Here is a 25800-nt window from a genome sequence, read left to right as displayed (position 1 = left end):
TTTTACAGAGGAGGTTGTGCATTAAAGCCATATATTTTGTTGAGAAAATTACATTTCTAATAAACATTCTGGAAATTAAGCATATAAGCAAATAAACGATGATGATCCAAGACGTTATAATGATCCAGCAAGACTGATAGAAACAGCAGGCAATATATACTAGGCTAACAAGCAGGGAGGGAACAAACAGGTAAGATAAATCAGGAGGACAGGATACAAGCTGTAAAAGAAACACAGACATCTAACTCTGATGACTACAAACTAGAACAGGAAACAGAACAAGATACAGAAACACGGAACAAACTGATAACTACCAAAGACCAAAATCAAAAGCAGAACTGAGCAATCGCAAGAAAATCACCCAACACAGACAGTACTAAAATAACCTAGGAACAGGCAGGTACAGACCATAATTAAATAGGTAAACAAACTAAGACACAGATCTAAAACCAAATAAACAAATTAATAAACAAAACAAGCAGAGACATAATCCTAATAAACCAAACAAGGAACACAACAGACCAAGATGTTGATATGCAGATTAGGAAACTCTTGACCAAGGAAAGTCATTCAAAGTTACTTTAAAAGCTAGGATTTGCTCACATATGTCTGTTTCTTGTGTGTGCTTGAGTGTCTCATTAATCAAGAAATTAAGAAAAAATAGGAAAAGATCATAATTTTCACACCAGGGTGGCTATTAATGTTAATTAATAATAGTTTTATGGCCACGAAAGAACTAATTGGTTATGTTATTGCAGTGTTAAGATGAATGATGTAAAAGATATAGCCCCCTGTGCTGCATGATAGATGAGGAGTTGTTTAAAAAAGGTCCACGGAAAAAAAAGGAATATACCATGGTGATGAGATCCATTATGGTCATGAAGATGAAAGCTACTGTATAATAACAAACAAAATAATCCCTAAAAATATGGTCTAATCACTGTCCATGTAGTGTGTCTGTATGCACACATGGACTCATTGTGATTCCTAAACATGTTGGTAAACAACACATATGTTTGTGAATAAAGTAAGCGTGATTTTATCTATAAAAAAAACAACAACTATAAAGACAAAAAAGTGAAACCCAGAATATTACACCATTCACCCTAATTTCAACTGTGCTGCAGTGACAGTGACAAAGGAGTCACTTCTTACACATTTAGGAGTTGTCCTGAATGGAGGTTCAAGATGGTGGGTGACTAAACACTCAGAAAGAAAACAGCATTTTAAACTTATCCTGAAGGTCTATATTTGTTCATCTGCTCTTGCCGGAATTACACGTCAAACAATGGAAGAGAAACTACAGGTTAGGTATTAGAGCCACAAGATTACACAACAGAAACATGAGATATCTGCTGACGTCATCACATTCGGCCACAGTTTGGGACTGAAACCCCTCTCTCATTCATGCTCCTGCTTGATGGAATCATACAAATCATACAAGAAGACACTCACTTAGAGTTACATTGTTCTCTCACACCAACCACATCTATTCATGAGTAGAACAATGAGTTTAAAAGGTTTTTTCTGAGGTTTGGGAGTTGTGCAGTGCATTACATCATCAGCTTTTGTTTTACCATAGTTAACTAATTGGTCTGACATGTCTAGTAGTGATGGTTATAGTGGATCTTTTCAGATTAAAAGCAGTATTAGTTTTTGGCCTGCTTGGGGCAGAGTATCAACATGTTAACACAACACTGATAACTTTATTTATACAACCTTATCATACTTATCATAGTTATTAAGGTGAACTTGTAAGCAAACATTCGCCTAATTACAGCTCCAGCAGGCACGAGGTAGCATTAGCATTAAGTTGGAGCTGTATTTACAAATATTCACTCTTCACTCTTCTTGTAGCTCTGGTTTGGTCTTCACCAACTTCTTAGCTGCTAAATGCTTCACTCTGTTCACCAGCTTGTTTCTAATGCTGTCAGCTGTTGGATGCTGGGCAGGTGGTTTATCAAAAAATTTTGATAGCTGCGCCCCTGCAATGTTGATGAAAGCGATGTCACTGAACTAAGACATTAACGCTGCAGGCCTTAAAACCAAAACAACGACGTGAAAGATGCTATAAAGCCCTGAGCTGAATGGAACTGCAGAGTCCGGTGATAATTCTCTGTGGGTTTTTCACTACAAGCAGCCCATCTGACATTACACATAGTCATTTGATCCATTGTTAATAGAAAAATATTGATCAATTCAGTTTTTGATCTAGCAAGATAGCTAGAGTGCAGAGGTATAAAACACACGGGGCTCCTGAAATTGCCAAAATATGCTTAGATGAATAAAGGATGGAGAGAGAACAGTTCAAATGCAAAATAGGGATGTTTGGCCTTGGTGTATCTATTCTGCTTGTGTGCCTGTAAAAAACAAAACAAAAATAAAAATACTGAACTGGTTTTCCTTGCCGTCCATATCTAAATCACAAAAAAGAGCAACTGCTCTGAGATAACAATGCCATTTGTTTGAGGTAAACTACTAGTCCATGCTAAACGCTTTACATCAACTGTATTTTATGTTTTTGACAGCCATGTTTTTAGTTTCACTATATTTGACACCAGACCATATAAAACTCGGTAATACTACCTAGAATGAAGAAAGACTGGTAGCTCTTTATAGCTCATTTCAGCATGGCATTGCAAGACGTAGAGATTCAATTCCCACCTGAGCCATCCATGCTAAAATTGTATGAACTCATGGTACCTTAAGTCACTTTGGATGAAAGCAACCACCAAATTGTACCTTTGCCAGCTAATTCAGTAGCAAGTAGAGAGATTTTTTCCATCCCAAGGTAATGTGTTATTGCTTCTTGCTTTCTCGCCATCCTGAGCTGCATAGAGGAGGCAACCAACAACAACAACAACAACTATCGCAAATGTCTGTGCATGGAAACAGACTATTCATTTAGAATGGTGATTAAAGCGATTGTACTTTTTTTGTTTTGTAAATGGAGATAAACCAGTTAGAATCAGAATCTGTACTCTGGAAACCAAATTCTGTTGTAAAAAACTAGAAACATCGTAATGCAGATCTGTCATCTCATAAGTTTACCTAATGCCCACACATTGATGCAACCACAAAGTACAATGAAGTTTAAAATGTACCTTTCCATTAAATAATTTAATATCTGTTGTATTACTTTGATCAAATGAAAGGATTACAGGATCTGCCACCAGACCTGTCAACTCTCCTGCCCCACCACAAGCTTGCACATTGCATGACCTCGTACACACACACACACACACACACACACACACACAAGTAAATCCTTTTTATCGGTTAAAACAATTATTTAAATGCACTGTTCTATGGCCAGTAAGTTCCCAGAATCTGTCCTCTTGTTTCTCATTAGGGAAATAACATAGATGCATTGCATAGCTCCATATTTTATCCTGATAAAATGAAATGATGTTGTTTATTTCATCATACATTAGCTAAACATAAATCATTCCGGGTAAAAAACTAGGGCAGACTTCAACTAAGACTGTAAAGCATTTTATTTTTTATTTTGTGCATTATGGAATACAACTCACATTGACTGGATACTGTAAATAACTGCAGTTGCATTGCAGTTTAATGTTATTATTTTGGCTGAGAGCATAGCTTCTAGGTCCTTGTAAATATATAGTTAGAAATCCCTGAAACTAACGGCACTCATTGGAGGACAGACAGTAAGACAACATAAGCCACTTGAATAAGCTGCTAATGCATGATGATAAGGTACCAAGAATTACTGTAGTCGTAGCGGTAAGTAAAATTATGTCGCACCTGTTTTCACATTTGAATCATAATCATCAGCTAACTTGGTTGTGTGAATTATTTTATTGCTTTTATTATTATTATACTGAACACAACAGCAGATTTGTGCTGTACTGCTATATTAAGGAAGGAATGTAGTGCAACATATGCAGAGACAAATTGGCTCATGTTCGATAAGTTTAGGGACCATCCCTTGATCTTTGTAGGTGCTTTTCCACAGCAAATTTGATTCTTCATTATTGGTATTTTAGTTTTAGTTGATGGCTAAGAAATAGTTTACAAATTGAGGAACCTCTCCATTCCCACAGCTATTAGTTTGAATCACCACATATTTTTGGAAAAGCTACTGAAAATATCTCAATATCTCCTCTCCCGTCCAAATATGGTCACTTACTGTTCCAAAAACCCAAGATGGCGTCTGATTAGTCAGTGTTTTTAAGTTGAGGAGCTAAATCAAAGGCTGCTTCTTGATCAGAGAAAATTTTACATGTACATTTAACAGTATTTCATCACACTGGTTCGGGTCTGTCTTACACAAATTGATTTTTAATCAGTGGCAAGTGAAATGTCCTACCAGTAGCATTTGAAACGCAATCACTTTGACAACCCCTTGATAACATTAGAGGTGATGTTATACATTATCTCTCACAATGATGACAGGCCACCTGCTATAACACCACTTGGAATGGAGGAGGAGGATAATGCAAACAGACTACTGGGACTGAAGTGAGAGGTATTTTTTACTGAAGCCAACAGCCTACATCTTGCATCAGCTAGATCTTATACTACTTTCTGGACCAGCGTCTGACCAACTGCAGTGATTGCGTGGATTTATGTTATAATTTTACCCAGTACTAACAAGAGATTCTTCCTCAGTGTGCTGGAACAATATGTGGCTGTTACTGCAGTCATAATGTAAATATTACCTATTTTGCAGTCTTTCTTTCAGATGTTAAAGCAGCAATTCATATTTTTGGCCACTTGGGAGCAGCGGAACAAGCTTTAAACACAACAAATGTTAGCATGGTTGGTACTGATATTGTTAGCAAACAGTTACAGACACCAAGCAACATTAGCTTTCATTTGGAGTTGTGTCTCTGATGAATATCAGTCCAGTAGGCTTTTTAGCCCTCCTTTTAGCTCTGTTTTGGTCTCCACCCACTCTTAAGAGAATATGTCTCTTTAGCAACTAAATTGACTATGTTCACTAGCGTCTGTCTGTGGTTCGGTGGTGAGTAGATAGCATACAGTTGGTTTATTAGAGTTGTTTAGATGAAAACGGTTGACTGCAGTGTCTAGAAATGATGTTGATGAGAGTGGTGGTGGTGACCCAAAATAGAACATTTGTGGGCTGTAAAACCAAAACAATGAGCGGAAAGATGCTTAAAGGCTCTGCAGATTTGGGTGGGTCTGTGGGTCTGTCACTACAAGCGCCTCCTTTCACATTACGCATAATCCTTTGATGCATTGTTACTATAAACATATTAATTATTGCAGATTTAATATAACATTTTGTCCACAGTTATACTGAAAGACAGATAGCCTTCTGGTGATAAACAATACAAAAGAGAGAATTTCTGTCTCATTACACTAAGTTATTCATTTGGCCACCCTGACTATTGCAGGACCAGTGTGAGTACTGCAGCAGCTGTACAGGAAATCTAGCAAGGAAGGATTTTTGTTGAACCATTCAGCATCTGAACTCTATGTATTTGTTTCTTTATGAAGAGGCAAATCAATTCAAAGTGAAATTTCTGTTTGGTTGATGTGCTGGCTTTATACCTCTAGTCAGTACTACCCATTTTGTGCCAAGTTGTATCCCCAAGGACAACTCAACTTAACACACTGAAAGCAACAATAGAGTGGAGAAGTGGGCAGTGTTATATTGGGTGGGTTAAAAACTGAACTGAAAGAAATATGAAAGAAAATTAGTTGATAGTACACGGCTCTGTATTTAACAACATAAATAAATCAATCAATGAGTTCCAAAGATTGCAGTAGCAGGAAATATCTTGTTTTCTGTTCCCTGTGATGGTACTGTTAAAGCTTGGTTTTATTGGAGCTTGGAGGATATGTGATAGTAGGTGATTTATTCAGTTTGGGAATTTGGATCAACTTTGACAGGTGTGTAGGAAAATACATGTATAAAAGTCATCTCCTTAATGCTGTAAACACATTTAAATTTAGTGAATTCAATAGGTAGCTTGCATTTGACATCTGAAAAGCAACGCTATAATTTGTACATTTATATGGATGTCTCTATGAAATATATGATTTCTGATGCCCTGGTTTCGAGTATTCAGTAGCTGTCCTTGTGTTCATATACATTATATAAATTAAACTGCTTTGAGACATATAGGAAGATGAATTCTTAATTTGACATGTCTGTTATAGTATGAGCACAAACCACGCAACCTCACTGTATCTCTGAAAATGTCATTCTGTCAAGAAGCCTCCTGCAGCTTCACTCAGACAAAAGCAGATTAATAGTATACTGCTGTCTCTGAGTCCAAAGAGAGATATTGGGATCAAAAGATTAGAGGGATTTTCCCAGAGGATTTTTGCCTTGTTTAAATACAACTGCTCCCAACTGTCAAAGGGTGTTTGTGAAATTCTTTGACACCAAATTCCTCCTTTAACGGGATTCGTCCCACAGTACAAATAAACATATCCGAATATCCATGCCACACTCTCTCTCTCTCACACACACACACACACACACACACACACACACTTGTATTAAACTGGGCTACACAGTATGTTTCTTAAAGCATGATAAGGATCATATGGAGTATAGAGTGAAGTGGATAATTGATTGATTGAATGCTGTTATTTCTTAACCGCTGCCAAGGAGTTATGTCATGTATGCTGGCAGAATTTTGGATTTAAGCTAATTTTTCGTTTTTGTTTATCATAAATGATGTCCTTATTCATACCTATGTTTTGTGTGGAAGAATATCTTACTTAATAGCGTAATTGCTAGATAGTTTTCTATGCAGTCTGAATGGTTTGATCTCTCCTACACTGATGCAGAATAAAGCAGTTTCAAGGCGAATATTTGCCTCTTTAAATTCCAGGCTGTAGATGGTATTTTCACTTTGAACATAAGTTGCCTTTGATGCTGCTGGTTGGGTGTCATCCTTCATGAGAGTCGTCTGAATACTAAAAACAAGTCGAAAGTGCACTGCCATAATTTGAAAGCTGCCATGCTAATGATAGATTGAAAACAAATCACTTTTCAGGAGCATTTTTGGTGACTTTGAAGCCCTTTGTGACTCTAACAGTACAAACAAACCTGACTTGACTATAGTGTAGTCAAGTCAGTGACCCCATGTGCTCCCATTTAATAAAATCTATATCTTTACCTTGAATATAGATTGTGAATTCAATAAAAAATGATCAAAAGAATACTGCAGTCAGTGTAGATTTAGCTGGCACAAATTGTTGGTTGCATTTTCACCGGAGACCTCTTGGGGTTTTTTTTTGTCTTTTTTGTAATTTATAATGGGAAGTGATGTAGCTTAATGTTAACAGTACTTAGAGCTTAGCTGTATTTAATGCTCAGTGTGCTTTATGAATGCTTTTTTTTTTACTTTAGCAAGAGCCGCTCTTCAGATAGGGATTTGTCACACGTCAATAGTGGGAGCCAAAACTACAGTTTCCTTAAGCAACTGCTGAGCATATTTAACTAGAAATGGTGCTTGGTGAACATTGGCACTGTGATTTCTATTGCAATGCATTACAAATAAGCTGAGCCCATACTTATAAACTTGCAATTTACATTGATTTCTTAGTGCCCCTGCCAAGCCTAATAGTCAAGTGTTTAACAGCTACTGCATCACAAAAAAAAAGATTTACTCCACATCTGTAATACTATCCTAGATATTGTCAATCCTAGGATTAAGGTTATTAGAACTACTGTATAAGCTGATCTGATTATTCTGTTGGATCATTCCAACCCACAAGATGTAAAAGAATGGCGAGGTCTTAAGCACATCTGCTCCCACAATCCTCTCTGTCTGTTTGGGAAAACATATATCTGCCCTGAGAACTTTGGAGTAGCTGCATAATAAGATGATTTAATGATTTAGTGTATTTAAATAGTAACATTTTAAAATATATACTTTTGTGTCTGTGTTTGTACCATTGTTCCATTCTTACAAGAAAGAAAGAAAATGTTAAGAGTTAGACATCAATTTCTATTCACAGTTTTATTGATTAGCTTCCTTCAGACGGTTTGACATCTGGGACATACTCTTATTCACTTTCTGGTGGAGAGTAAGATGACAAGATCGTTACTGCTCTCATATCTGTGTTACATAAAAGGCTACAACCAGCAGCCAGTTAGCTAAGCCCTGTATCTGGTGCTTATCCTAAGCTAGTTAACTATCAGTTAACTGTAGCCTTATATTTAATGGAGAGCAGTGCTTAATTTGTAAATGATGAGGTCCTGGAACACAGAGCAGGTACTGTTCCAGCGATTAGTGAGAAAAAGACAAATGTTGGTTTTTTTTAAATTTACATATAATTTATTAACCAGAGCATTCACAATAGTCACTCAGAATCAACAGGGGGAGCTGCATAGAAACAGCTGTTTACGGTTTTCTCTCTCTCTCTGACTGTCCCTTCATTTCCCTGTCATTTTCCTTCTGTCTGGATTGCCACAATGAGTAGTGATGGGAAGAACGAGTCTTTTTGCTGAATCGGATCTTTAAATCTCGTTCAGTAAAATGAGCTAATCTTTTTTCAAATCATTTTGTTCATTTGAACTAGGCTAGTTATTGCGGCGCTGCAGCCCTCTAGTGGGCGATGTAAAAAAATAGTGCATTTCTCAAACACGGAAGGCTGCCTGGCTTGCTTCTGTTGACTAAGTATTATGCACAAATTCACTTCTTGGTCATTCTCTATCATCGTTCTCTAAAGCCCCACAGGGCCTTACAACCAGCTTGCCTCTCATTCTCCAGCGCTGGCAGTCAGCCTGCAGAATGAGTGAAAGACTCCGATGACCCATCCAGAGACCCACAGTTGCAGTGAGTCGCGAACTAATCATTTCTCTTTCCTGTGCTGATGGAGCCCATGCAGCTGCCGTGTGACGAGTGAACGTAAGAGTCCAAGACCATTCACGCAAGAGTGAAAATGAATTTACTCACTGAGACTACACGTTCCTCCCGAGTCATATAAAAGATTAGGTCAAATGAACGAAACATTCACTGAACGACACAACCCTAACAAGGAGGTAAAATGGAATTAGAAAGGCAAGCAGGCTAAGAAACTGAACTAAGTAACGTTTTCTTTCTTTCTTTCTATCTATCGCTATCCACTCTGTTTCAGTACTGTGGACAGCGCTGCACCTAAACACACACACACACACACACCCTAATTTAGCTCATATCACTATTTCACAGCACAAAGCCCACTTGTTTAGCTGTAAGTAAGTCAATGCCAAAAATCATGAAGCCACTTAATAGCACACAGTGCTATTATCACCACCCTGTTGATCCACCGAAACAACTTTTGCCTGCTCAGGGTCCAACTGACCTACTGCTTTGATGAAATTCAATAAATTTGATTGTCTTTTTGACATTTTACCAGTTTCCTCATTGTTGCTGAGGGTATCCTAATTTATATCGCTGTAACAATAGTTCAGCTGACTTGTACAAAACTTACATGATCCAGGCCTCACGGCGGGACCTAATCTCTCTGATCTCTTATTCTTGAAAAAATCTGATTTAAAACGCATCCAAAATAGGCAAACAAGCTATTAACTAGTTCGAGTCTGGGAGGTCCCAGAGTTTCTTCTGGCAGGATCCGGCACAAATTAAGCCCTGATAGTCAGACTCGAAGGAGGAATGATCTCTTCATAATGACAAATTCTTTGTAGGCTACACTAGTTGTGTTGTCCAACTCTACAAGTTAGCAAAAATATATGAAGCATCTATTTTTCTGAAAGCATACATGTGGCACAGTTGACTGACTCAGCTGGTGAGAGTAGGAATTGTACAGTAGGCTATAGCCACAGCTGTGGGAACTATCAATTTCCATCAGAGTGGCTAGTGACTCGGCCTGTATCCCCTCTCTCCACTCTTACTGTTGCTTGAGGAGGATAATGAGGAAGATGGTGAGCTGTGTAATGCCACTAACACTCCTCTGGTAGATAGATGCATTAGTTTTGGGCTGTGGTACTGAGAGATGTGCCCTCACTTATACTCATTACTCTTGATTTGCTCCAAATTGTAATTTAACAACAAATCGATCCTCTTGTAGCTCTGACCTTTGCTGCAAGGCTTTTACATTTTCCCTTAAAGTGCCTCTGTGACAAAGGATTTTAGACCAGGCTTCCTGCTATGCCATTTTTCAAATCTACAGTTGTCTAATGGGCTGGCGATGACTTCTGTTCTTCTTTGTTACTGCATATATGGCGATGACATTAGTAACTCCTGATTAATAATACTGCAGAAAAAAAGGAAAAATCAAACAAGAGCTCTCATTTTATTTGAGGTGAGATGCATTTTTGAGAGATTTCATAAGGTTAGATGTGTCTTGTCTGAGGATGCCAGAGGATGCACAGATTTTAGGGTCCAAACTCATTATTGAGTTGCATTATGGGAATTGCAGGCTCTCCGGCACATTGAGGTCTGTGCAGTATCTAAGGAGGTACTCAAGATAAAGACGAAAGATTCCAGTCAAAATCTTGTCTGTCAATAAAATAATGTTCAGGAGCCGATCTTTGTAATGTATCAATCATAAATTAAAGCTTCAGAACAGCAGTGAGTGATTTGCTGCAAAGAAGCTGGACTTACCATGTTTCCCTCATTTCTTAGATTGAACAGCCGGGCAAACATGCCTCACAGTGCATAATGTCACAGTTACTTCTCACTGCCATGTGCAGCTGTCAACCTGCAACGTTCTCTTTAAAGAGATGTCCAAATATTCTCATATAGTTTTTTGCAATGAGAGCTTCAGCTTTTCCACAATGAAACATAGTGCCAGCTGCCCTACTTTTTCAAAGCAATGCTGGATTGATAAACTGCTTCAGTTTGAGACTATTTAAGATGAAACTGAACTGCTTTCAGTGGTGTCAGTAACTTAATAATTCATAATATTGAACATTATTTAACATGTTACTTATTTTCATTTAATTACGCTGATAATTTATTTTTCATATTATACAACATGCCCTTATTTAAGTGACTCTCTTACCTCCTAACTGACTAGTCCACCAAATAACAGTAACATTGTGAGAGAAGGAAATTTAATTAAGCAATGTTGTCTGAATAATGGATCATTATGGATGCAGAACATGAACACATGAACACACACACAAGTTGGTGTCAAACTTCCTTTTAAAAGTTTAAGGCAAAGTCTTTTTATTGTTTAAATGCACAAGTTTCTAGGAGAGATTGGGGCCATTTGTTTAAGAGCTGCTACATTACACACAGAATTAGGCTCTCTTTGAAACCATTTTTTTGACTGGAAGCAATTATTGAAAGGCAGCTATGATTGCACATAGTCTTTGAGTAAAGAATTTTGGGGAAAAACTGGGTTTAGATATTTTCCTAGTGTGGGTCATGTTAACAAGCAGCAAGGTGTCCAAGGTGATTACCTTATTTACAATATTACCTCATATGCTGAATTCATATTTTCTATGCGGAGTGCATGCAAAACCAAGCAGCCACATTTTTACCACAGTTGTGCCTCTGTAAATTTTGTTTAGTAAAATTTACAATAATTTTGGTAGTTAACTCTAAAGAGTTTCTTTTCAGAAGAGGTCAGAATCATAACTGTAAAAAGGGCTTCAAGGGCAAGTAAACCATTTAATTTTTGTGTTTAGATGTTTAGGCTTGTTCAGAAAAAGGGAGTGCTGGTTTAGAGGTCTTGAATTCTGAATTTCCACTGTAAATCCTGCTGAAACAAGGAAATGATAGAGACAGAAACAAATCTAACAAACCTAATGCACTGCAATGCTGATGTTATGAAGAGTTGGCGACAAAATTTTGATTCAAGCAGACAGGGTGTTTCTGTCAAATGGGAGAGAAAAAATGAATTATATCTATTGCTGGATGCTGTGTCTAGTGAATGTGACACATGTTCCTTTATGTGAAAAGTAGCCTCACCCATAACCCCCCCTGCTCTTGCCATATCTCTTCAGCCAACTGCATTCAGATACCCTACGGGACAGACATGGGCGTCTTAATGACTTTTTGTCGAGCTTGCTGAGGGTAGCCAGCATGGTCTATAATAGTGGATAGAGCAGACTGCATCTGGACTGTCACTCCTGTCTGAAGGAGGCAAATCGATTTATTGATTTATTTACCATCCTTGATTTTTTTTTCCTGCTGTCGCACACCAGATGTTTCATTTAGTGAGGCATCAGTTTAAATAGTAATGTAATTATTTTCCACGAGCCATACACCAAGTGCGTGATCAACAGTACAAGACCATCAGAGATGCAGGTCGTCTGATAGACAGTTGAGTGCATTTTGGTGTAGTGTTACCAGCACAATAGCACTGGAATCACTTTGTCAAGGGATTAAATGGATTTATGTCTCTGGATTAGGATATAACCAGCTGGGTACATTTGTGAAAGAAAGTGTGTGTGTTTGTATGTGTGTGTGAGTGTGTCTGTGTGTGTGTGTTAGGGGGGTTGTTTTAATGGTCCCTGTCAGGTGATACTGCGTTTAGAGGAAAGCTTCTTTTCTTCAGAACACTACCAAATGAAAACCCATTTAGTGTGGTCACTGAAGATTGCAAAATAATTACTTATACTGCTGGACACAATTTGCATAAATGGTTGAAGTATAATCATTAATCAAATCAAATGAATGCCTATGTTCTGTTTTCTTATATGTCACAATTAGAATTTTGCTGTTCATAGTTATGTCTCTTTCTCCCCTGTTTTGGTTTAAACTGTCTGATCTCTCTTAGTGTGAAGATCAAATTTAATAAGGATACAATATACTGCATGCCTCTCAAGCTGTACTGAAATAATAGGGTAAATGAATCATTGTTCCTCTAAACATGATTTGAATTTGGTTTTTGCCAATAATTAGAGGAAGGGACTCACTATAATGCAGTGTTAATTGCACAATAACCTTATACACACTCTAAGGCAAACTATTAAAATAGTGCTCTTAAACAAACCACTCGTTGAATTGAAATGCAGTGGCAGGAATTATTAGTCATTGTGGCAAAAGTCATCGTCGGTCTTAGGGGTCTTGACGTCAGTAAACGGTCTTGATTCTTTTACTTTTCTCTTCTCATGTGGTCACTTTGCAACTGCCAGCTTCATGCTTGCCTTTTCAAAATGCTTTTTTTCAACAATGTGCTTTTCATTATCAGGCTAACTTTTTGTGAACAAAGTGCATTTTAAGCTTCTTTCCCAATATAATCACAATTACCGACTGTAGATACTGTTATGTACTTAATACGATCTCATGATGTATAAAGGTGCACACAATTCAACTTACCTAAATTTGATTTCATGAGTTTGTGTGCAGATTCCATGTTTGAAAAAAATTATGAAATTCAATTTCAATTTTCCTTTTTAAAAACTTATGTACATATCCCAAATATCCTCCATTCCCCAAGGGCTTGGATACATTTGAACTGATACTAATTATAGTACTTCACTTTATGTAACAACTATTATAAAATGTATGGGAAAAAAATTTGACTCAAAATTCAACTAACTTGGTCTTAAGTGAAGCAGTGAATTATTTAATTGCCATGTATTTTGTTCACAAAATGATGATTTGGATTGTTTTTTGTGCATGGTGTCTGATTTGGAAGGGGAACCAGTGGTCATGGTAAGTTTTGGGTCAAACAATCGCTTGAATCTGGGAAAGAAACCATTTTAAAGAGGTAGGACTTCATTTTGTAGTGGAAATTGGGCTTTTTTGCCCAACTGACCGCATGGTTACAGTACCTGGATTGATTACAGAAACATTTTTTGTTGTACAGATATTGATTAGACATTGCATGCTACTGTCTTTGTGATGTCAGTTCATGATTGTTTTATGGAAAAATCTGAATAATGCAATATCATTAAATTACATTTTTACATTTTATTTAATTTGTGTATTTCTGCATATATTATTATAAATATTAAATATGGAATCAGTCTGTAGGCAAAAAATCACCTGATGAATAGAACTGTTGATTGACAATTTTTTGTTCTTTTCGTAGGCAGTTGGGCCCTTACACATTCTCATTTCATTGGTTTGCATGTATCTAGTCGCATCATTTTGTTAAACCAATTTGGTTCCCCACTGGCAGCATGATATTTACCTCACCTGTTTGCTATTACTTGATCAACATGTAATTCTGCTCTCGGCCCCCTTTATTAGAGCTACAGATTTTACATGGCAGTCTTCTCACCTCCACAAACATCACTTTGATTGCCAAAATAAATGTTAGGACAATTTAATTTGGGAGGCAATCTCCTTTTTGCATTGCCAATTCATGCTCACTGGTCATTGCTTTCAGTGCTGTGACCAAATCACTGAATGGAGTTCCACTCACGAGACCCCACTGCCCAATCTGAAACCTTAGAGGCATTGCTATACCACAGCCAACTCTATTTATTTAGGTTGTTTTCTCTTGCAGTGCATTTCATCACATGCAGTGTAGAGCAGCTTTTAGCATAAGAAAAATAAAAACACTGCACACAGATTCCTTTGTGTCTGTTTAATTTAATAGTTGTTGATGCCAAAAGTTACAGTCTATCATATTTAAAAGAAGTAAATCTTATTTATTTGACTTACACAACAGGGAGAACTGTTGTGTTTTATCCCCTTCCCATCTTGCGCCTCCTGATCAATACTGGTCCTGAAATCTTTTAACAGTGGTGCCAGTTCTTATCTGACGCCAACAATTTATTTCTTCAAGGTTATATCAAATATTCAAAAGGGCCGGTCCAGTTACAACTCTGTCCTGTATTCCAGGTCAGAATATGAGCAAAGAAAGGGTGGACAACAAAATTAAGGCAGATGCATAAATCAGCATTTCCTCTGCAAGGGTTACAATAGGTCACTTGCATGTGATGTTATTGCCTTGCATGGTTACGACATGCAATGGCCAGTACTAGTCTGCATGCTGCTTAATGAATGTCTTCCTCTCTTTCTCTTTGCCTGTCCGTGCTTCCAGAAGACAACTATACTGAAGGTGGGTATTTTAATCATTGGCTTCCAATCTTAAATTGTGAATACCTACACTTTGTCATGGCTAAGGCTCCTCAAATAAATGTAAGAAAATGTTTGACACTGGGTATTCATATTACTGGAGTGGTAAGTCTGTATTTGTTTTCATTGGGTTTTGTGTTGTTAATTTTTTTGCTTGTTTTTTTTATATTGGGCATTTAATTCATTTTCCAAAAATGTTGTTACTGTCACAGCCAAACATTCAATGAATAAAGGTTTCTTTGGCATTTAAAGTGAGGAAAACATTGTATTGAAATGGGTAAATAAAAAGGTGATTTCATATAATATGTGAAGACAATGCACACCTATGATTATACTAATACCTAAATTTAATTTTCATGTAGTTTTGATAAGATTGGAATAAGCTTTTCTAACTCTATACTTTGAGGCTACTCAATGTACTTTCCAAGTTACCTGTAAATACTTTTAATCAAATTTTTATCTCAGGTGTAATTCAGCGCTCAGTTTGATTGCCTCAATGAAAATAAAAACCCTGGACCCTGAGAGCCAGCAAGAAAACCAAGATGAACTATTAATTCCAGGTTAACCAAATGAATCCGAAATAAATAATCACAAAACATTTTTTTATTTATTAAAATAATTTTTAGAGACTTGCACTAATCATAGGTGCTACAAAATAAAAAAATATAAACCAATTTCCTAAATCAGTATTAATAAAATAACTTAAACTGCCAATACACTGGGATTATTTTAATATTCCATTTAAATAAAACAATATAAACCTAGAATTTGACCGTCTAATTTATTTCTTTCCTTACTGTTTGTTTAGAAGTTTGTTTAGTTTGTGGTAGGAAGTGATAGGATATGTGATAGGCTAGGTTTCTCAATCAAATTGGAAGGTAAACTATATGCAGTTATTATTTGGTTGAATATGACACATGTCTTGTTGGTAAGTATATTGTCATAAAAAGTGACAGAGGCCTTAACTGCTTCTACACAGACTGTCCCACAGTGTTATTATACATTCATTTTCCTTGTATTAGGATTACATGGGGATGAACTGAAATATTTATGGTTGTACACAATGTACACTGTATAGCAGAAAGAAAAGCTTGCTAATGAAAAGCACTGGAATGAACCAGCTGGCAGCTACCGTAAAGCCCCTTTCCTATACCAATGGCTTGCATTTGCCGGGCAGCTAGCTAATGGCTACTAGGCAATTCAAAAATTGCCACCAAATTTCAGCACTTTCAGCTTTCGTTAAAAGTGTTGTAGTTAAATTGCAACATTAAAAACATGTCACCTGAATGCCTGAAGAACTGTGGGGGGGAAGTGGATCCACCAGCCAAACAAAGCAGTTGGTCCTGTGCCTTGAGCCTAATGTTCATTGTTAATATATATTGGTTTACTGTGTGAATCAAATGAATGCAATTTATACTCATTGCCGCTCAAAATGGCACGGTGACCAGGGCATGTCCAATCAATCATCTTCCTTTTCTTTTTCCTATGTGACTCAAATATTATGTGGACAAGGTCTTCAGCTACATTTGCGTACAGGCATTGCTCTTTCATTGGTAGGTGGCATGATAGTCTGTGAACTTCTCATCATAGCGGAGGAAAAAAAATGGTCAGCCTGAATTTATATTTCTGAATGGTGACTAGTAAGTGGCTGATGATGCATTGCAACCTACTTTGGTTGACTAAATGCTCATCATGCTTTCCCTGTCTGTGCGCCCCCCTTTTTCTCTCCGTCCCGCTCTTCCCTATCCCAATACTCCTCAAGTAACACAGACATCTGCTCTGACAGAGATGCCTGCGTGTCAGTGTCACACAGCTTCCCATGATCCCTTGTTCTCTGCTGACTGTGCTCTTGTTTTCCTTTAAGGTCTGGCACACCTGATGATGGGCGACCAAGGTATGAGCTCTGTTCCTTTCTCCCGTCATTTCTCCATTGTCCTTCCTGCTCCCACTGTGCTCAGGAATGTGTGCGCCTCTGACTCTTGTGCGATGCTTAGGCTTGAAGCTTCAGATATAGGCTGTCATTTCACTTATTTTGAACGACCTCCCAGTGACTTGATATATATATATATTTTTTTAAATGACCCCCTTTTCAAGCTCATGTGGCTTTCTACTCCCCACTATGCAGGGTAGCCGTGTGTCATTTCTCTCCATAGTTTCTTTCTTTTTAATTATTCACATCTACAGTACATTCTGATGTTTTATGATGATTTGGTTCAAGTTAAGGGACATTTGCATTAATATTATTAGGATATAATGCATGGTGGTGGAAAATAGCTTACTGCATATTTAAGCTAATCCTCATCTGACCTTGCTTCTGCAATGCATGTTGTGTGTTGAGCGTCTGCACAGACGGTCTGTCCACTCTATCTTCATCTTTCCATTTGTGTGGCTATAGTGCATATCCTCAACATGCAGCAGAGCAGGGATGTGAAGTATTGTTCTTCTCTTTACACTTTCCTTTGTTGGCCCCCTTTTGCTGTCACACATTTCCTTTCTTATATTTGTAGCCATCAAGCCTCTTTCTCCCGTTTCCTGTCCTTTCCAACTTGACCATGACACTTATCGGTGTCTCCTCTCCTTTTGTTCTCCCTTTTTGTCTGGAATCTGCTTTCTTCATGGAACATTTCATCAAATCTCATAGGTAAAAGTAAAGGTACTACCCTTTTAATTCTCTGAATTCGTTAAACTATGACAGCAGTGTTTGTGGCATTATATACTCATGCTAAATGAAGTATATAAAGTCATTGGCATTTTTTAAATTGCTTACTCAACTATTAATGAAACCTTTTTCAAGGTAGGTGCCGCTTTCGCTTTGCATTCACACGTTTAAAGCTGTGTCACCTGTTTCTTCTCTGCTGGATGCATGGGAATCACAACTCACATGGGCATATGAACATAGTAGTTGTTGTCCTACTTCCAGTACACCACCACCACTCAGGGCTAACTACACACTTTTCATTCAAATAATGGGTTTTGGGGTTGCGGGTGAGGCTTGATCATAGTGTTTTGGGCCTCCCATCCTGGCTGTGGTCCTTACATCTTCTCCCTGTGGGGTAAGTGGACTTCTGATCTTTGCCATTTGACTCTCCTCCTCAGGGCAGAGAGGGGAAGCTTGGCTTCTAAGGTCCCTACTGAGCATTCAAGGTAAAACTTTGATTCTTTCAAGATGGTTACTGAAGTAAAGTCAACTTTAGCAAGACGTCATTAGCTTACTGAATGTTACAGAAACTTGAACGTCCATGTGTGGTTTACTATTTGGAGAATGACATATAATAATGCTTCATAACATTAAATTTGAAAAGTACCGATTAACACTATGACGTTCAAGTGTTCCACCTGCATTTTGAACTAACTTTTGTCTTGATTTTGCTTGCTTTGTTGTTGCTTTGACATTTACTATGTTTTGAGTTCTAGTTTTGCAAATTCTTATAAACAGTTTTGCAACATTTTCTAGTCTTCATCTGCTAGTTCTAGTTCTAAGTAGAAAATATTGTGTTATGTTAAATGCTGTCGCTTATCATGTACTTGTGAAGAATCATCTGAACAGGTAAGTCTGCAAACTGACGTGTGGAAATAGACTACAGTGTGAGGCTTTACTTTATGCTGTGTGAACAGGAATCATAGCTATTGTAATGCCACATAATCTGCTGCTAGAAGTCTACGGTGCAGTTTTATACATGAATAACATTCACACACAGACACACATGAAACCATTCCCCATTGTAAAATGTAGAGAATGATTTTTTCCCCCCATCTCCTAAGGTAAGTGTCATAGCCCTACTGGCTGCTTGTGGTTCTGCTAATGGATTCATACAAGTTGGCTTTTCATTACACATGTACTTGACATACATACATCAAATGTAATTGGAACTTTGAAGTAGTTCCAAAACTCGCAGTCATCAAGTTTAGCAAAATCCTGGAACTAATAGCCTTAATGTAATTATCTAAGACATTATCTTGGCATTTGGTTATCTGTAAACACAAATGGCCACTTTTCAATGTAATAGTGTTTTGCTATCTGAAAAATACTCACATGTATACATAAATATGGTGATACTTGCTAAAAATTATATATATAGTCTATGACTAGTCGATTACTGCCATTAGTTTCGAGTAGTAGTTTTACACTAGTTAACTAGTCAAATAGTGGACTATTAAACCCCCTAATATACACTTGATGCTGACTGGTGTTTTTAGTGTACACTATATGGCAGTGGTCAGCAATGGGTGGCCCACGGGCCAGAACTGGCTACGTGGCCAGATTGCTTTGATAGCAGAAAAATAAAAAATAAACAAATTGATAGTGGCTGGTGCTGAAATAGATCTCAGTCATGACAGCTACTGTTACTCACACAATCACTTCCTCTTAAGTGATTGTACCTCCAAAATAAAAGTGTGAGAAGTTTAATGAGAGCTTTTACTTTGAAAAGTTCTGAAGGACATTCAAAAGAGTCTGTGGTGTTACACACCTCAAAAAAATCCGTCAGTAATAATGAAAATAAGCATCCATAGGTTTATGAATGCGGATCAAACGTTGGGATTCGCGCACAGTGCAGCACATGCTTTACTGTGAGCATGTGCAAAAGTGTCCTTATAATCAATTTGTTTAACAAGGGAGAAAAAAAATATCCACTGTATGTAGGGATTGATCATACAACCCTCCCAATAGAAGTCCCACTCACTACCGACTAAGCTAAACATACACCTTGATATGTAAGGATTTGAAATAATTGTACTATGTTCTGGCCCGCCATGAAACGCCATGAAAAAAAATTGGCCCCTTGCCAGACTTATTTGCCAACCCATGCTATATGGCTTTATCTGAAACCCACAGGTTTTTACTACACTAAACCAAACACCCTGCTCAGATGTGGCAGAAGGGAAGCCACAGGGAGAAATTGAGAGAATGCTGATGAGGCACAAATGCGAGCGCACTGCTTCTAATTTGGGCCATGGTTAGTTGTCCCCTGTGTCGTACAGTTTGAAACCTAGTCTGTCCAGTGATGTACTGTAGGTACTGTGTGGTCACAAACACACCTCCCCACTTGAGCATTAAATCTAGGAGTGAAGATAGTGCCTGTATTCATTGTCTGCTTTAAGCTTGAGAGAATATTGTGTATTATGTTAGCCTCCCCTGAGGTGCTCCTGTGTCACGTTAACCACTTGTATGGTTTATCCTCTGTTTCATGGCTGGTCCCTTGAGGATGAGTTAGCTTCTGTGTGCTGCTTTCAGCTGGCGTACTGACACTGGATTCCTAAAACCTCGTTTCCATCCAGCTCTAGAGAGCAGGGCATACAGTAGGATAAGTCATAATGCTGCTGGCACACAAATCACAGGGTATTTAATTGCTGTCATCACAATAAACTGCCATGTGCAGCTTTAGAGGAACTGCAGGCTGTGCAGACAGGCTTACAGGTACATCCAGGCTATTTCTAAATTAGTATACTTTCTAATGTAATTGCTTTCACTTTCTAAAGATGGAAATTGTCCCTTTAAATTATACCGAGCACATTCCCGGGAATTTCTGTGAGGTGGGCAAGTGGATCCATTGCTAGTTTTTTTGCACATGATGTGCTTTATTTTACACATCAAATAAAATGGAGGTTTATAATGCTTCTTTTTATTCTACAGAATGATGACACATCAGGGCCCTTAAATAGGGTGTCATATAGGGTGTTTTTATATATTTTATTTTTATTTTAAACATGTATTCTAGTCTTATAAGTGTTTTCTTGTTTTTAGCATGTAATTGTTTTTATGTGTTTTATTGTTTTTACACTTGTGAAAGCACTTTGTAACTGGTTTTTGAAAAGTACTCTATAAATAAAGATTATTATTATTATTATTACTGCTTGTAAGGCTGATAGATGCCTTCACATAGTAACTGAAGTCTCATATCCAGCGATCAGTTTTACATTGCAATGGTTCTGCTGTTTAAGTTTGCAGGCGTGTTTTTGTATCTTAGAGTTTTCTGCTGTATTTGCCATCACCACTGATTTCACTACACATAGTGGCATATTTGCATTAGTATAGATCGTGCATACATGAATAATTCAATCACAAGCTGAAGTGCAAGATAGATAGAGATCTACTGCAATGTGCAGTTCTTTGTCCATGACACAACCAACATCTAAAGCCAAACAAGCGCAGTAGTTATTGATTCTACTGTTAGTGCCCAATCTAATCCAGGACATGTTGATTTAACCCTGAGGAAAAGCATCTTGCAAGGAGATGTGCATATGTTTGCATTCCTTATGGCGTGGGGCAGTAATGGATAGCGCATAAGCTGGCATTCAGCACAGCTCAGTGAGTAAGAGCTGTAGGAGTGTGTTTAGGTCAGTGAAAGATATTGCAAAAGCCACACTTGACATACAGTATGTGGGATTAGTACCACCCGTTAACTTCAACACAAGCTCAGTAAGATACTTCAGAGTCCAATATTATGCAAAGTTTGGCCATCTGCATAACTGTAAAGGTCATGATTGACCAAAGTTTCAAGAGTTCCAACACTGGATACTTTGACTCACGAACACTTGCAACACTGACAGCTACTATTTATGTATTCTGAATATTTTGAGTTGAGTTGGATTCTGCTATCCAGCTTCCTACTGTGAAATAGTTATTCTCTGTAACGTCTTTGTAAGGATTACACTTGCCATCATCAACCCTGGCTGGGAAATTCCTTAAGTCAGTTGTTCCCAAAAAGACAAGAGAATTTTTATTCAAGTCTCACATCCAGTCAACTTATTAATCTTATTTAAAACTAAAACATATGTGTTATTCCATTGCACCACAGAGAGCTTTCCTGGCTTTATTTGCTTCTGACAGCACAGCGGTCAGCAGTAAAAGTCATTTTCATTTCTGCCTTTGTGAAAGTGACCTCACACGGGTTATGTGCCAGAGCAGAGCAGAGTGTTAAAGCTGCAGGTGAAGAAAATGCAGCAGAGCAGTGCATGTTGGTTCCACGTGGGCTTGTGTATATGGGGTATGGTTGAGTTGCTCACGGGTTCTACATTCCCCTCTTTGCTTTACAATTAGGTTGACAGGTTGGTGATGTGACAGCTAAAATTTGCCGGTTGTCAGGGTACAGCAAAATAGTTTTACTCACGTGACTCCACAGGTACATGTCGGTTAAAAATAACGACTATTATGACAAGCAATGGAAAGATTTGTCACAGTATTCTTATGACAGATATTCATGGTGTCATTTTTAGCTTAAAGGGGTGTGCATGTATGTGTGATGTTGGTGATGGTTGTGGTGGTAAAAAGGGAATCATGTAAAAAAGTTTGAGAATGCTCTGAGAAATCTTAAAGCCTTGCATGTAGTTGTCACGAGAGTGATTAGGTCTTAGTGTATAGCAGAGATGATCTTACTTAGAGGTGCTTTATGTTTTAGGATGCTAGCTGTAACCAAAGAGTAGCCTATCCGAAGCACATGGCACCACAACAAGTTCTCTTAAATAATGTGTCACAGCATGTCAGAGTGCGAGTTGTCAAGACTTGTCTGCCTTCTTTACCTGACAGGTAACACGATGCCATGTGCTGTGCGTTGAATCAACAACAGATGTTGCCTTTGTAGCATCACATGAAACCTGGAAGACTGTCAGTGAGATCCTTTCAGCTCTGTCGACTCCTCCGGGATTACAATTTCTCAGCTTTAACCCTTGATTTTAAGTACATCTGTGGTTGCAGTCATTTCTTCTTAAGTAAATGCTAACCTGTGAGGTAGATTTATATTAAACCAAGACACCCTTTAGTGAGGGTCGTGCCGAATGCTCATTTCTGATGGTCTTGAGTCATACTTCTCCTGAAGGGCATACTCAGAGATAATAACACCTTACAGTGAGTGGTCATCTGGACTCTCATTATGTAAAATGTCAGTGGAGCTGTTTGAGAAGCTGTCGCAGAATTTTCTACACAAACTCAATTGGGTTTATCTCTAGGTTTTGGCATATGGGTAGCATCATCACCATCTGGTCCTAAAACCCCAGTCTTAAGAGTCTGACTGAATCTTATACTGCATGCAAATCAGCAAATGCTTAGGACAATATAATAGGCAAAATAAAATGTTCTTGGCTCTGAGATTAGTTTGCTATAATGTTTGGCCACCTAAGAAGCTACCTTGCTAACACAGAAGGAGATTTACTGTTGTGGCTATAAACTATGTTCTTAAAAATACGTCCTATATACAGCCTGTCTCTTCCAGCAGGCAAAGCTTTTGACATATGAGTGAAGTGAAATCCGAGTGCTTACAGAAAGACATGGACCTGCCTTTATATTTACGTGTTTTCCCAGAGCTCTTTAAGAGAAACTCACTAAGAAATTATAAACATGGAGGTGCAGGAAAATGTTTACTGTAGCATTATCTGTGTCACATGTTTACTCAGTAGCACACCTTTATTTTTGCATGCTTAAGCAAATATTCCTATTGAGTGACCTATATTTCAAAGCTCATCCCTTAGCATATCGCTATGTTGAGAGTGGGTAAATCAAAAAACAAAAAGAAATACTGATTTACAGTTTTATCTGCACTAACATTAGCTGCAGGCAACAGACCCCTCAGGGCTGCTAGGATGTGCTATTGTTTCTCCATCTGAAAAATATTTGTAGACTACAGAAACAATAAAGTGGCCACATGTCTTTGCATTGAATCAAAACTAATTTCACACATAATTACTCATGTTCCCTAATAGCAATAGTGTGAAAAACATGATTAATGCTAGAGTGAGCAGGAAAGTGTGATAAATAAATGTCATATCTATTTTAGTAAGACATGACAGGATGTGATCATGTAGTTGTGCAGCTGGTGATGCTTAAGTCGTAGTCTTTGATTAGTGACGGACAGATCCAATACAATGATATCTTCTATAATATTAATTGGATCAGCCAATTTTTGAAACCTTGTGGAACAATATGATTAGAGTTTTGACTAGCTTGAAAGAAACTGGTGTATATGAACATTTTCACTTGAAGTTAAGATGCAATCGAGACCAGCTCAGATTTATCAGGGTACCTCTTTAGGGGGTAGCGGTTGCCAGGTTGGGACCCTACCAACCCCAAAACAACTTCCATGCTTATCTGATTGGCAGCTTATTTTTTGAATGTCAGTCTCACAGCATAGTATCCAAGGATTTGGTGTAGAGAGCTGGAAAATAGCACCCAGAAAATTGAAAACTGGTGTCTGTTGGTCTATGAAGCTGTCTGATATAACAGCTTAAAAAATCAAAACAAAGTACAAAATTAAGAGCCCAATTAATTCCAACATTTAGGCTAAACTAATGGGAGCACCACACTATCAACCCAGGCAATACAAGTTGAGTAGCCAAAGCCACCTGGCCTGTTGGCTGACTGTGGCAACATTTAGTGCCTCCATGTTATCGAACTTTCTCTTCAGAAACGTGAATATGACTCAGAATAACTGATCAATAAAACACATGTTAAGATTACAGCAGAAGTAAAATGCGCTGTGGTGTTTGTTTGAGACTTGCACTGGCCTACAGAGTTACATTTTAGTCTTTGGACACCTTTACTACCATGAGTTCTCAGAACCGCTAGACCATCAGGATCATATTGACTTTGTATGGAGGCAGCTTGTTTCCTTTTTTTCTTGTTGTGTTCAATGGCACAGGTTGTCCAAACAAACATTATTATATAAAAAAAATCAAGCTTTTCAAGCTAACGTGCTAATTTACCTCTTTCATGCATGCACTGCGTAACTTACCTTTTCCATATACCACCACAGGGCCAAAAGTGTTTGTTACCAACAAGGCAATTATACTTGATGGGTCGCAGTGGCAGTATTCACTCCAACAGAGATGGGAAAACAGACTCCTTTGAAGTGTAGAGAAAAAAGGCCTGTAATTGCCTGGAGTGAGATTTGTGTATCTTGACATGGCAGATTGGCAAGACTGCACTAAAGCTTCATAGATTAGTACATTACCACATATTCTGCTCCCGAGGGGGAGGCTGGAAGACACAGAGAGAGAATGAAGGACTTAAAGCAGACAGAGAGAGGCGTTTAAAGACTGAGCACAAGGAAATGGGCAAAGAAAGGGAGAGGGGTACTATATGGAAAGAAGAAGCATGATAAAGTGGGATTATAAAACAGAGGCATGTGATCATAATAGACACAGAGGGGAAATATAATAATGAAGGAAAGAAGAAAAACTCTCAAGACTGTTGCCTGAAGTTAAATGAGAGTGTTGTCTTTCTGGAAAAAATTAGGTTTATTTGTTTCAAGCAGACCTGCACGCCTGGCTTTCTGATAGACATGTTTTGCTGCTTTGTGCCAGTCTCAGCTTCATCCAGCATCCTGAATCAGATAAGCTGTAGCATGCCTTCACATCTCTGAACTGTCATAACGGACAGTTTTTCTGAGAATGAAGGCAGGTTTCAATAGAAGGCCGTCTTCTTTTGTAGATCATCAATGATAACAAAATCCAACATCAGACTTTGGATTAATAGTTATCCGTGCGTTTTTCCAAAGAATATTTATATAAAAGATGACAAGCATATATATTTTTTCCCAACCTCAAGAAAGGGCGAAGGAGAATGTAGAATAAAAAGGTTGGATCAATATGAACAAGGCTCATCTGGCTCCCCAGGTAGAGTGGAAGGAGATCTGCTCCAGATCAATATTGCTGGTCGATGCCAGTGAGAGACTGCAGTGATGAAAAACTCTATTTCTTGGCCCGCAGAAGGGAGGGGATGAATCTTAGCAGAAAATAGATAAAAGGGAGATACATATAATTCAGCTGTAGACTGTGAAATGCATCCTTTGCATGTCGGTTTGTTTAGTTATAGGTCAGCTATTAGATCATGGATTATGGCCATTTTACTGGCCTCCACTGATGGAATGCT

General features: G+C 38.0%; 1 protein-coding gene across 26 annotated transcripts in view; it reads left to right on the top strand.

The window, feature by feature from the left end:
* LOC119917204 (neurexin-1a) overlaps positions 1–25800 on the top strand; it is a 252869-nt gene that overhangs the window by 5235 nt on the left and 221834 nt on the right. For 9 of the 26 annotated variants that reach the window (XM_038737381.1, XM_038737377.1, XM_038737389.1 and 6 more), the window contains 4 exons: positions 14905–14922; positions 16804–16833; positions 17581–17592; positions 18036–18083. The exons of 5 other annotated variants lie outside the window; for them this stretch is intronic. In XM_038737381.1, coding sequence (XP_038593309.1) covers positions 14905–14922; positions 16804–16833; positions 17581–17592; positions 18036–18083 — 108 coding nt within the window. The remainder of the gene's footprint in view (positions 1–14904; positions 14923–16803; positions 16834–17580; positions 17593–18035; positions 18084–25800) is intronic. 12 more of the 26 variants (XM_038737388.1, XM_038737384.1, XM_038737393.1 and 9 more) reach the window with 8 other exon arrangements.

This window comes from Micropterus salmoides, unplaced genomic scaffold, assembly GCF_014851395.1.
Source record: "Micropterus salmoides isolate LMB-PRFRI ecotype aquatic unplaced genomic scaffold, ASM1485139v1 Ms_hic_scaffold_22, whole genome shotgun sequence".
NCBI lineage: Eukaryota > Metazoa > Chordata > Actinopteri > Centrarchiformes > Centrarchidae > Micropterus > Micropterus salmoides.
This window is presented reverse-complemented; position numbering and strand designations above follow the sequence as displayed.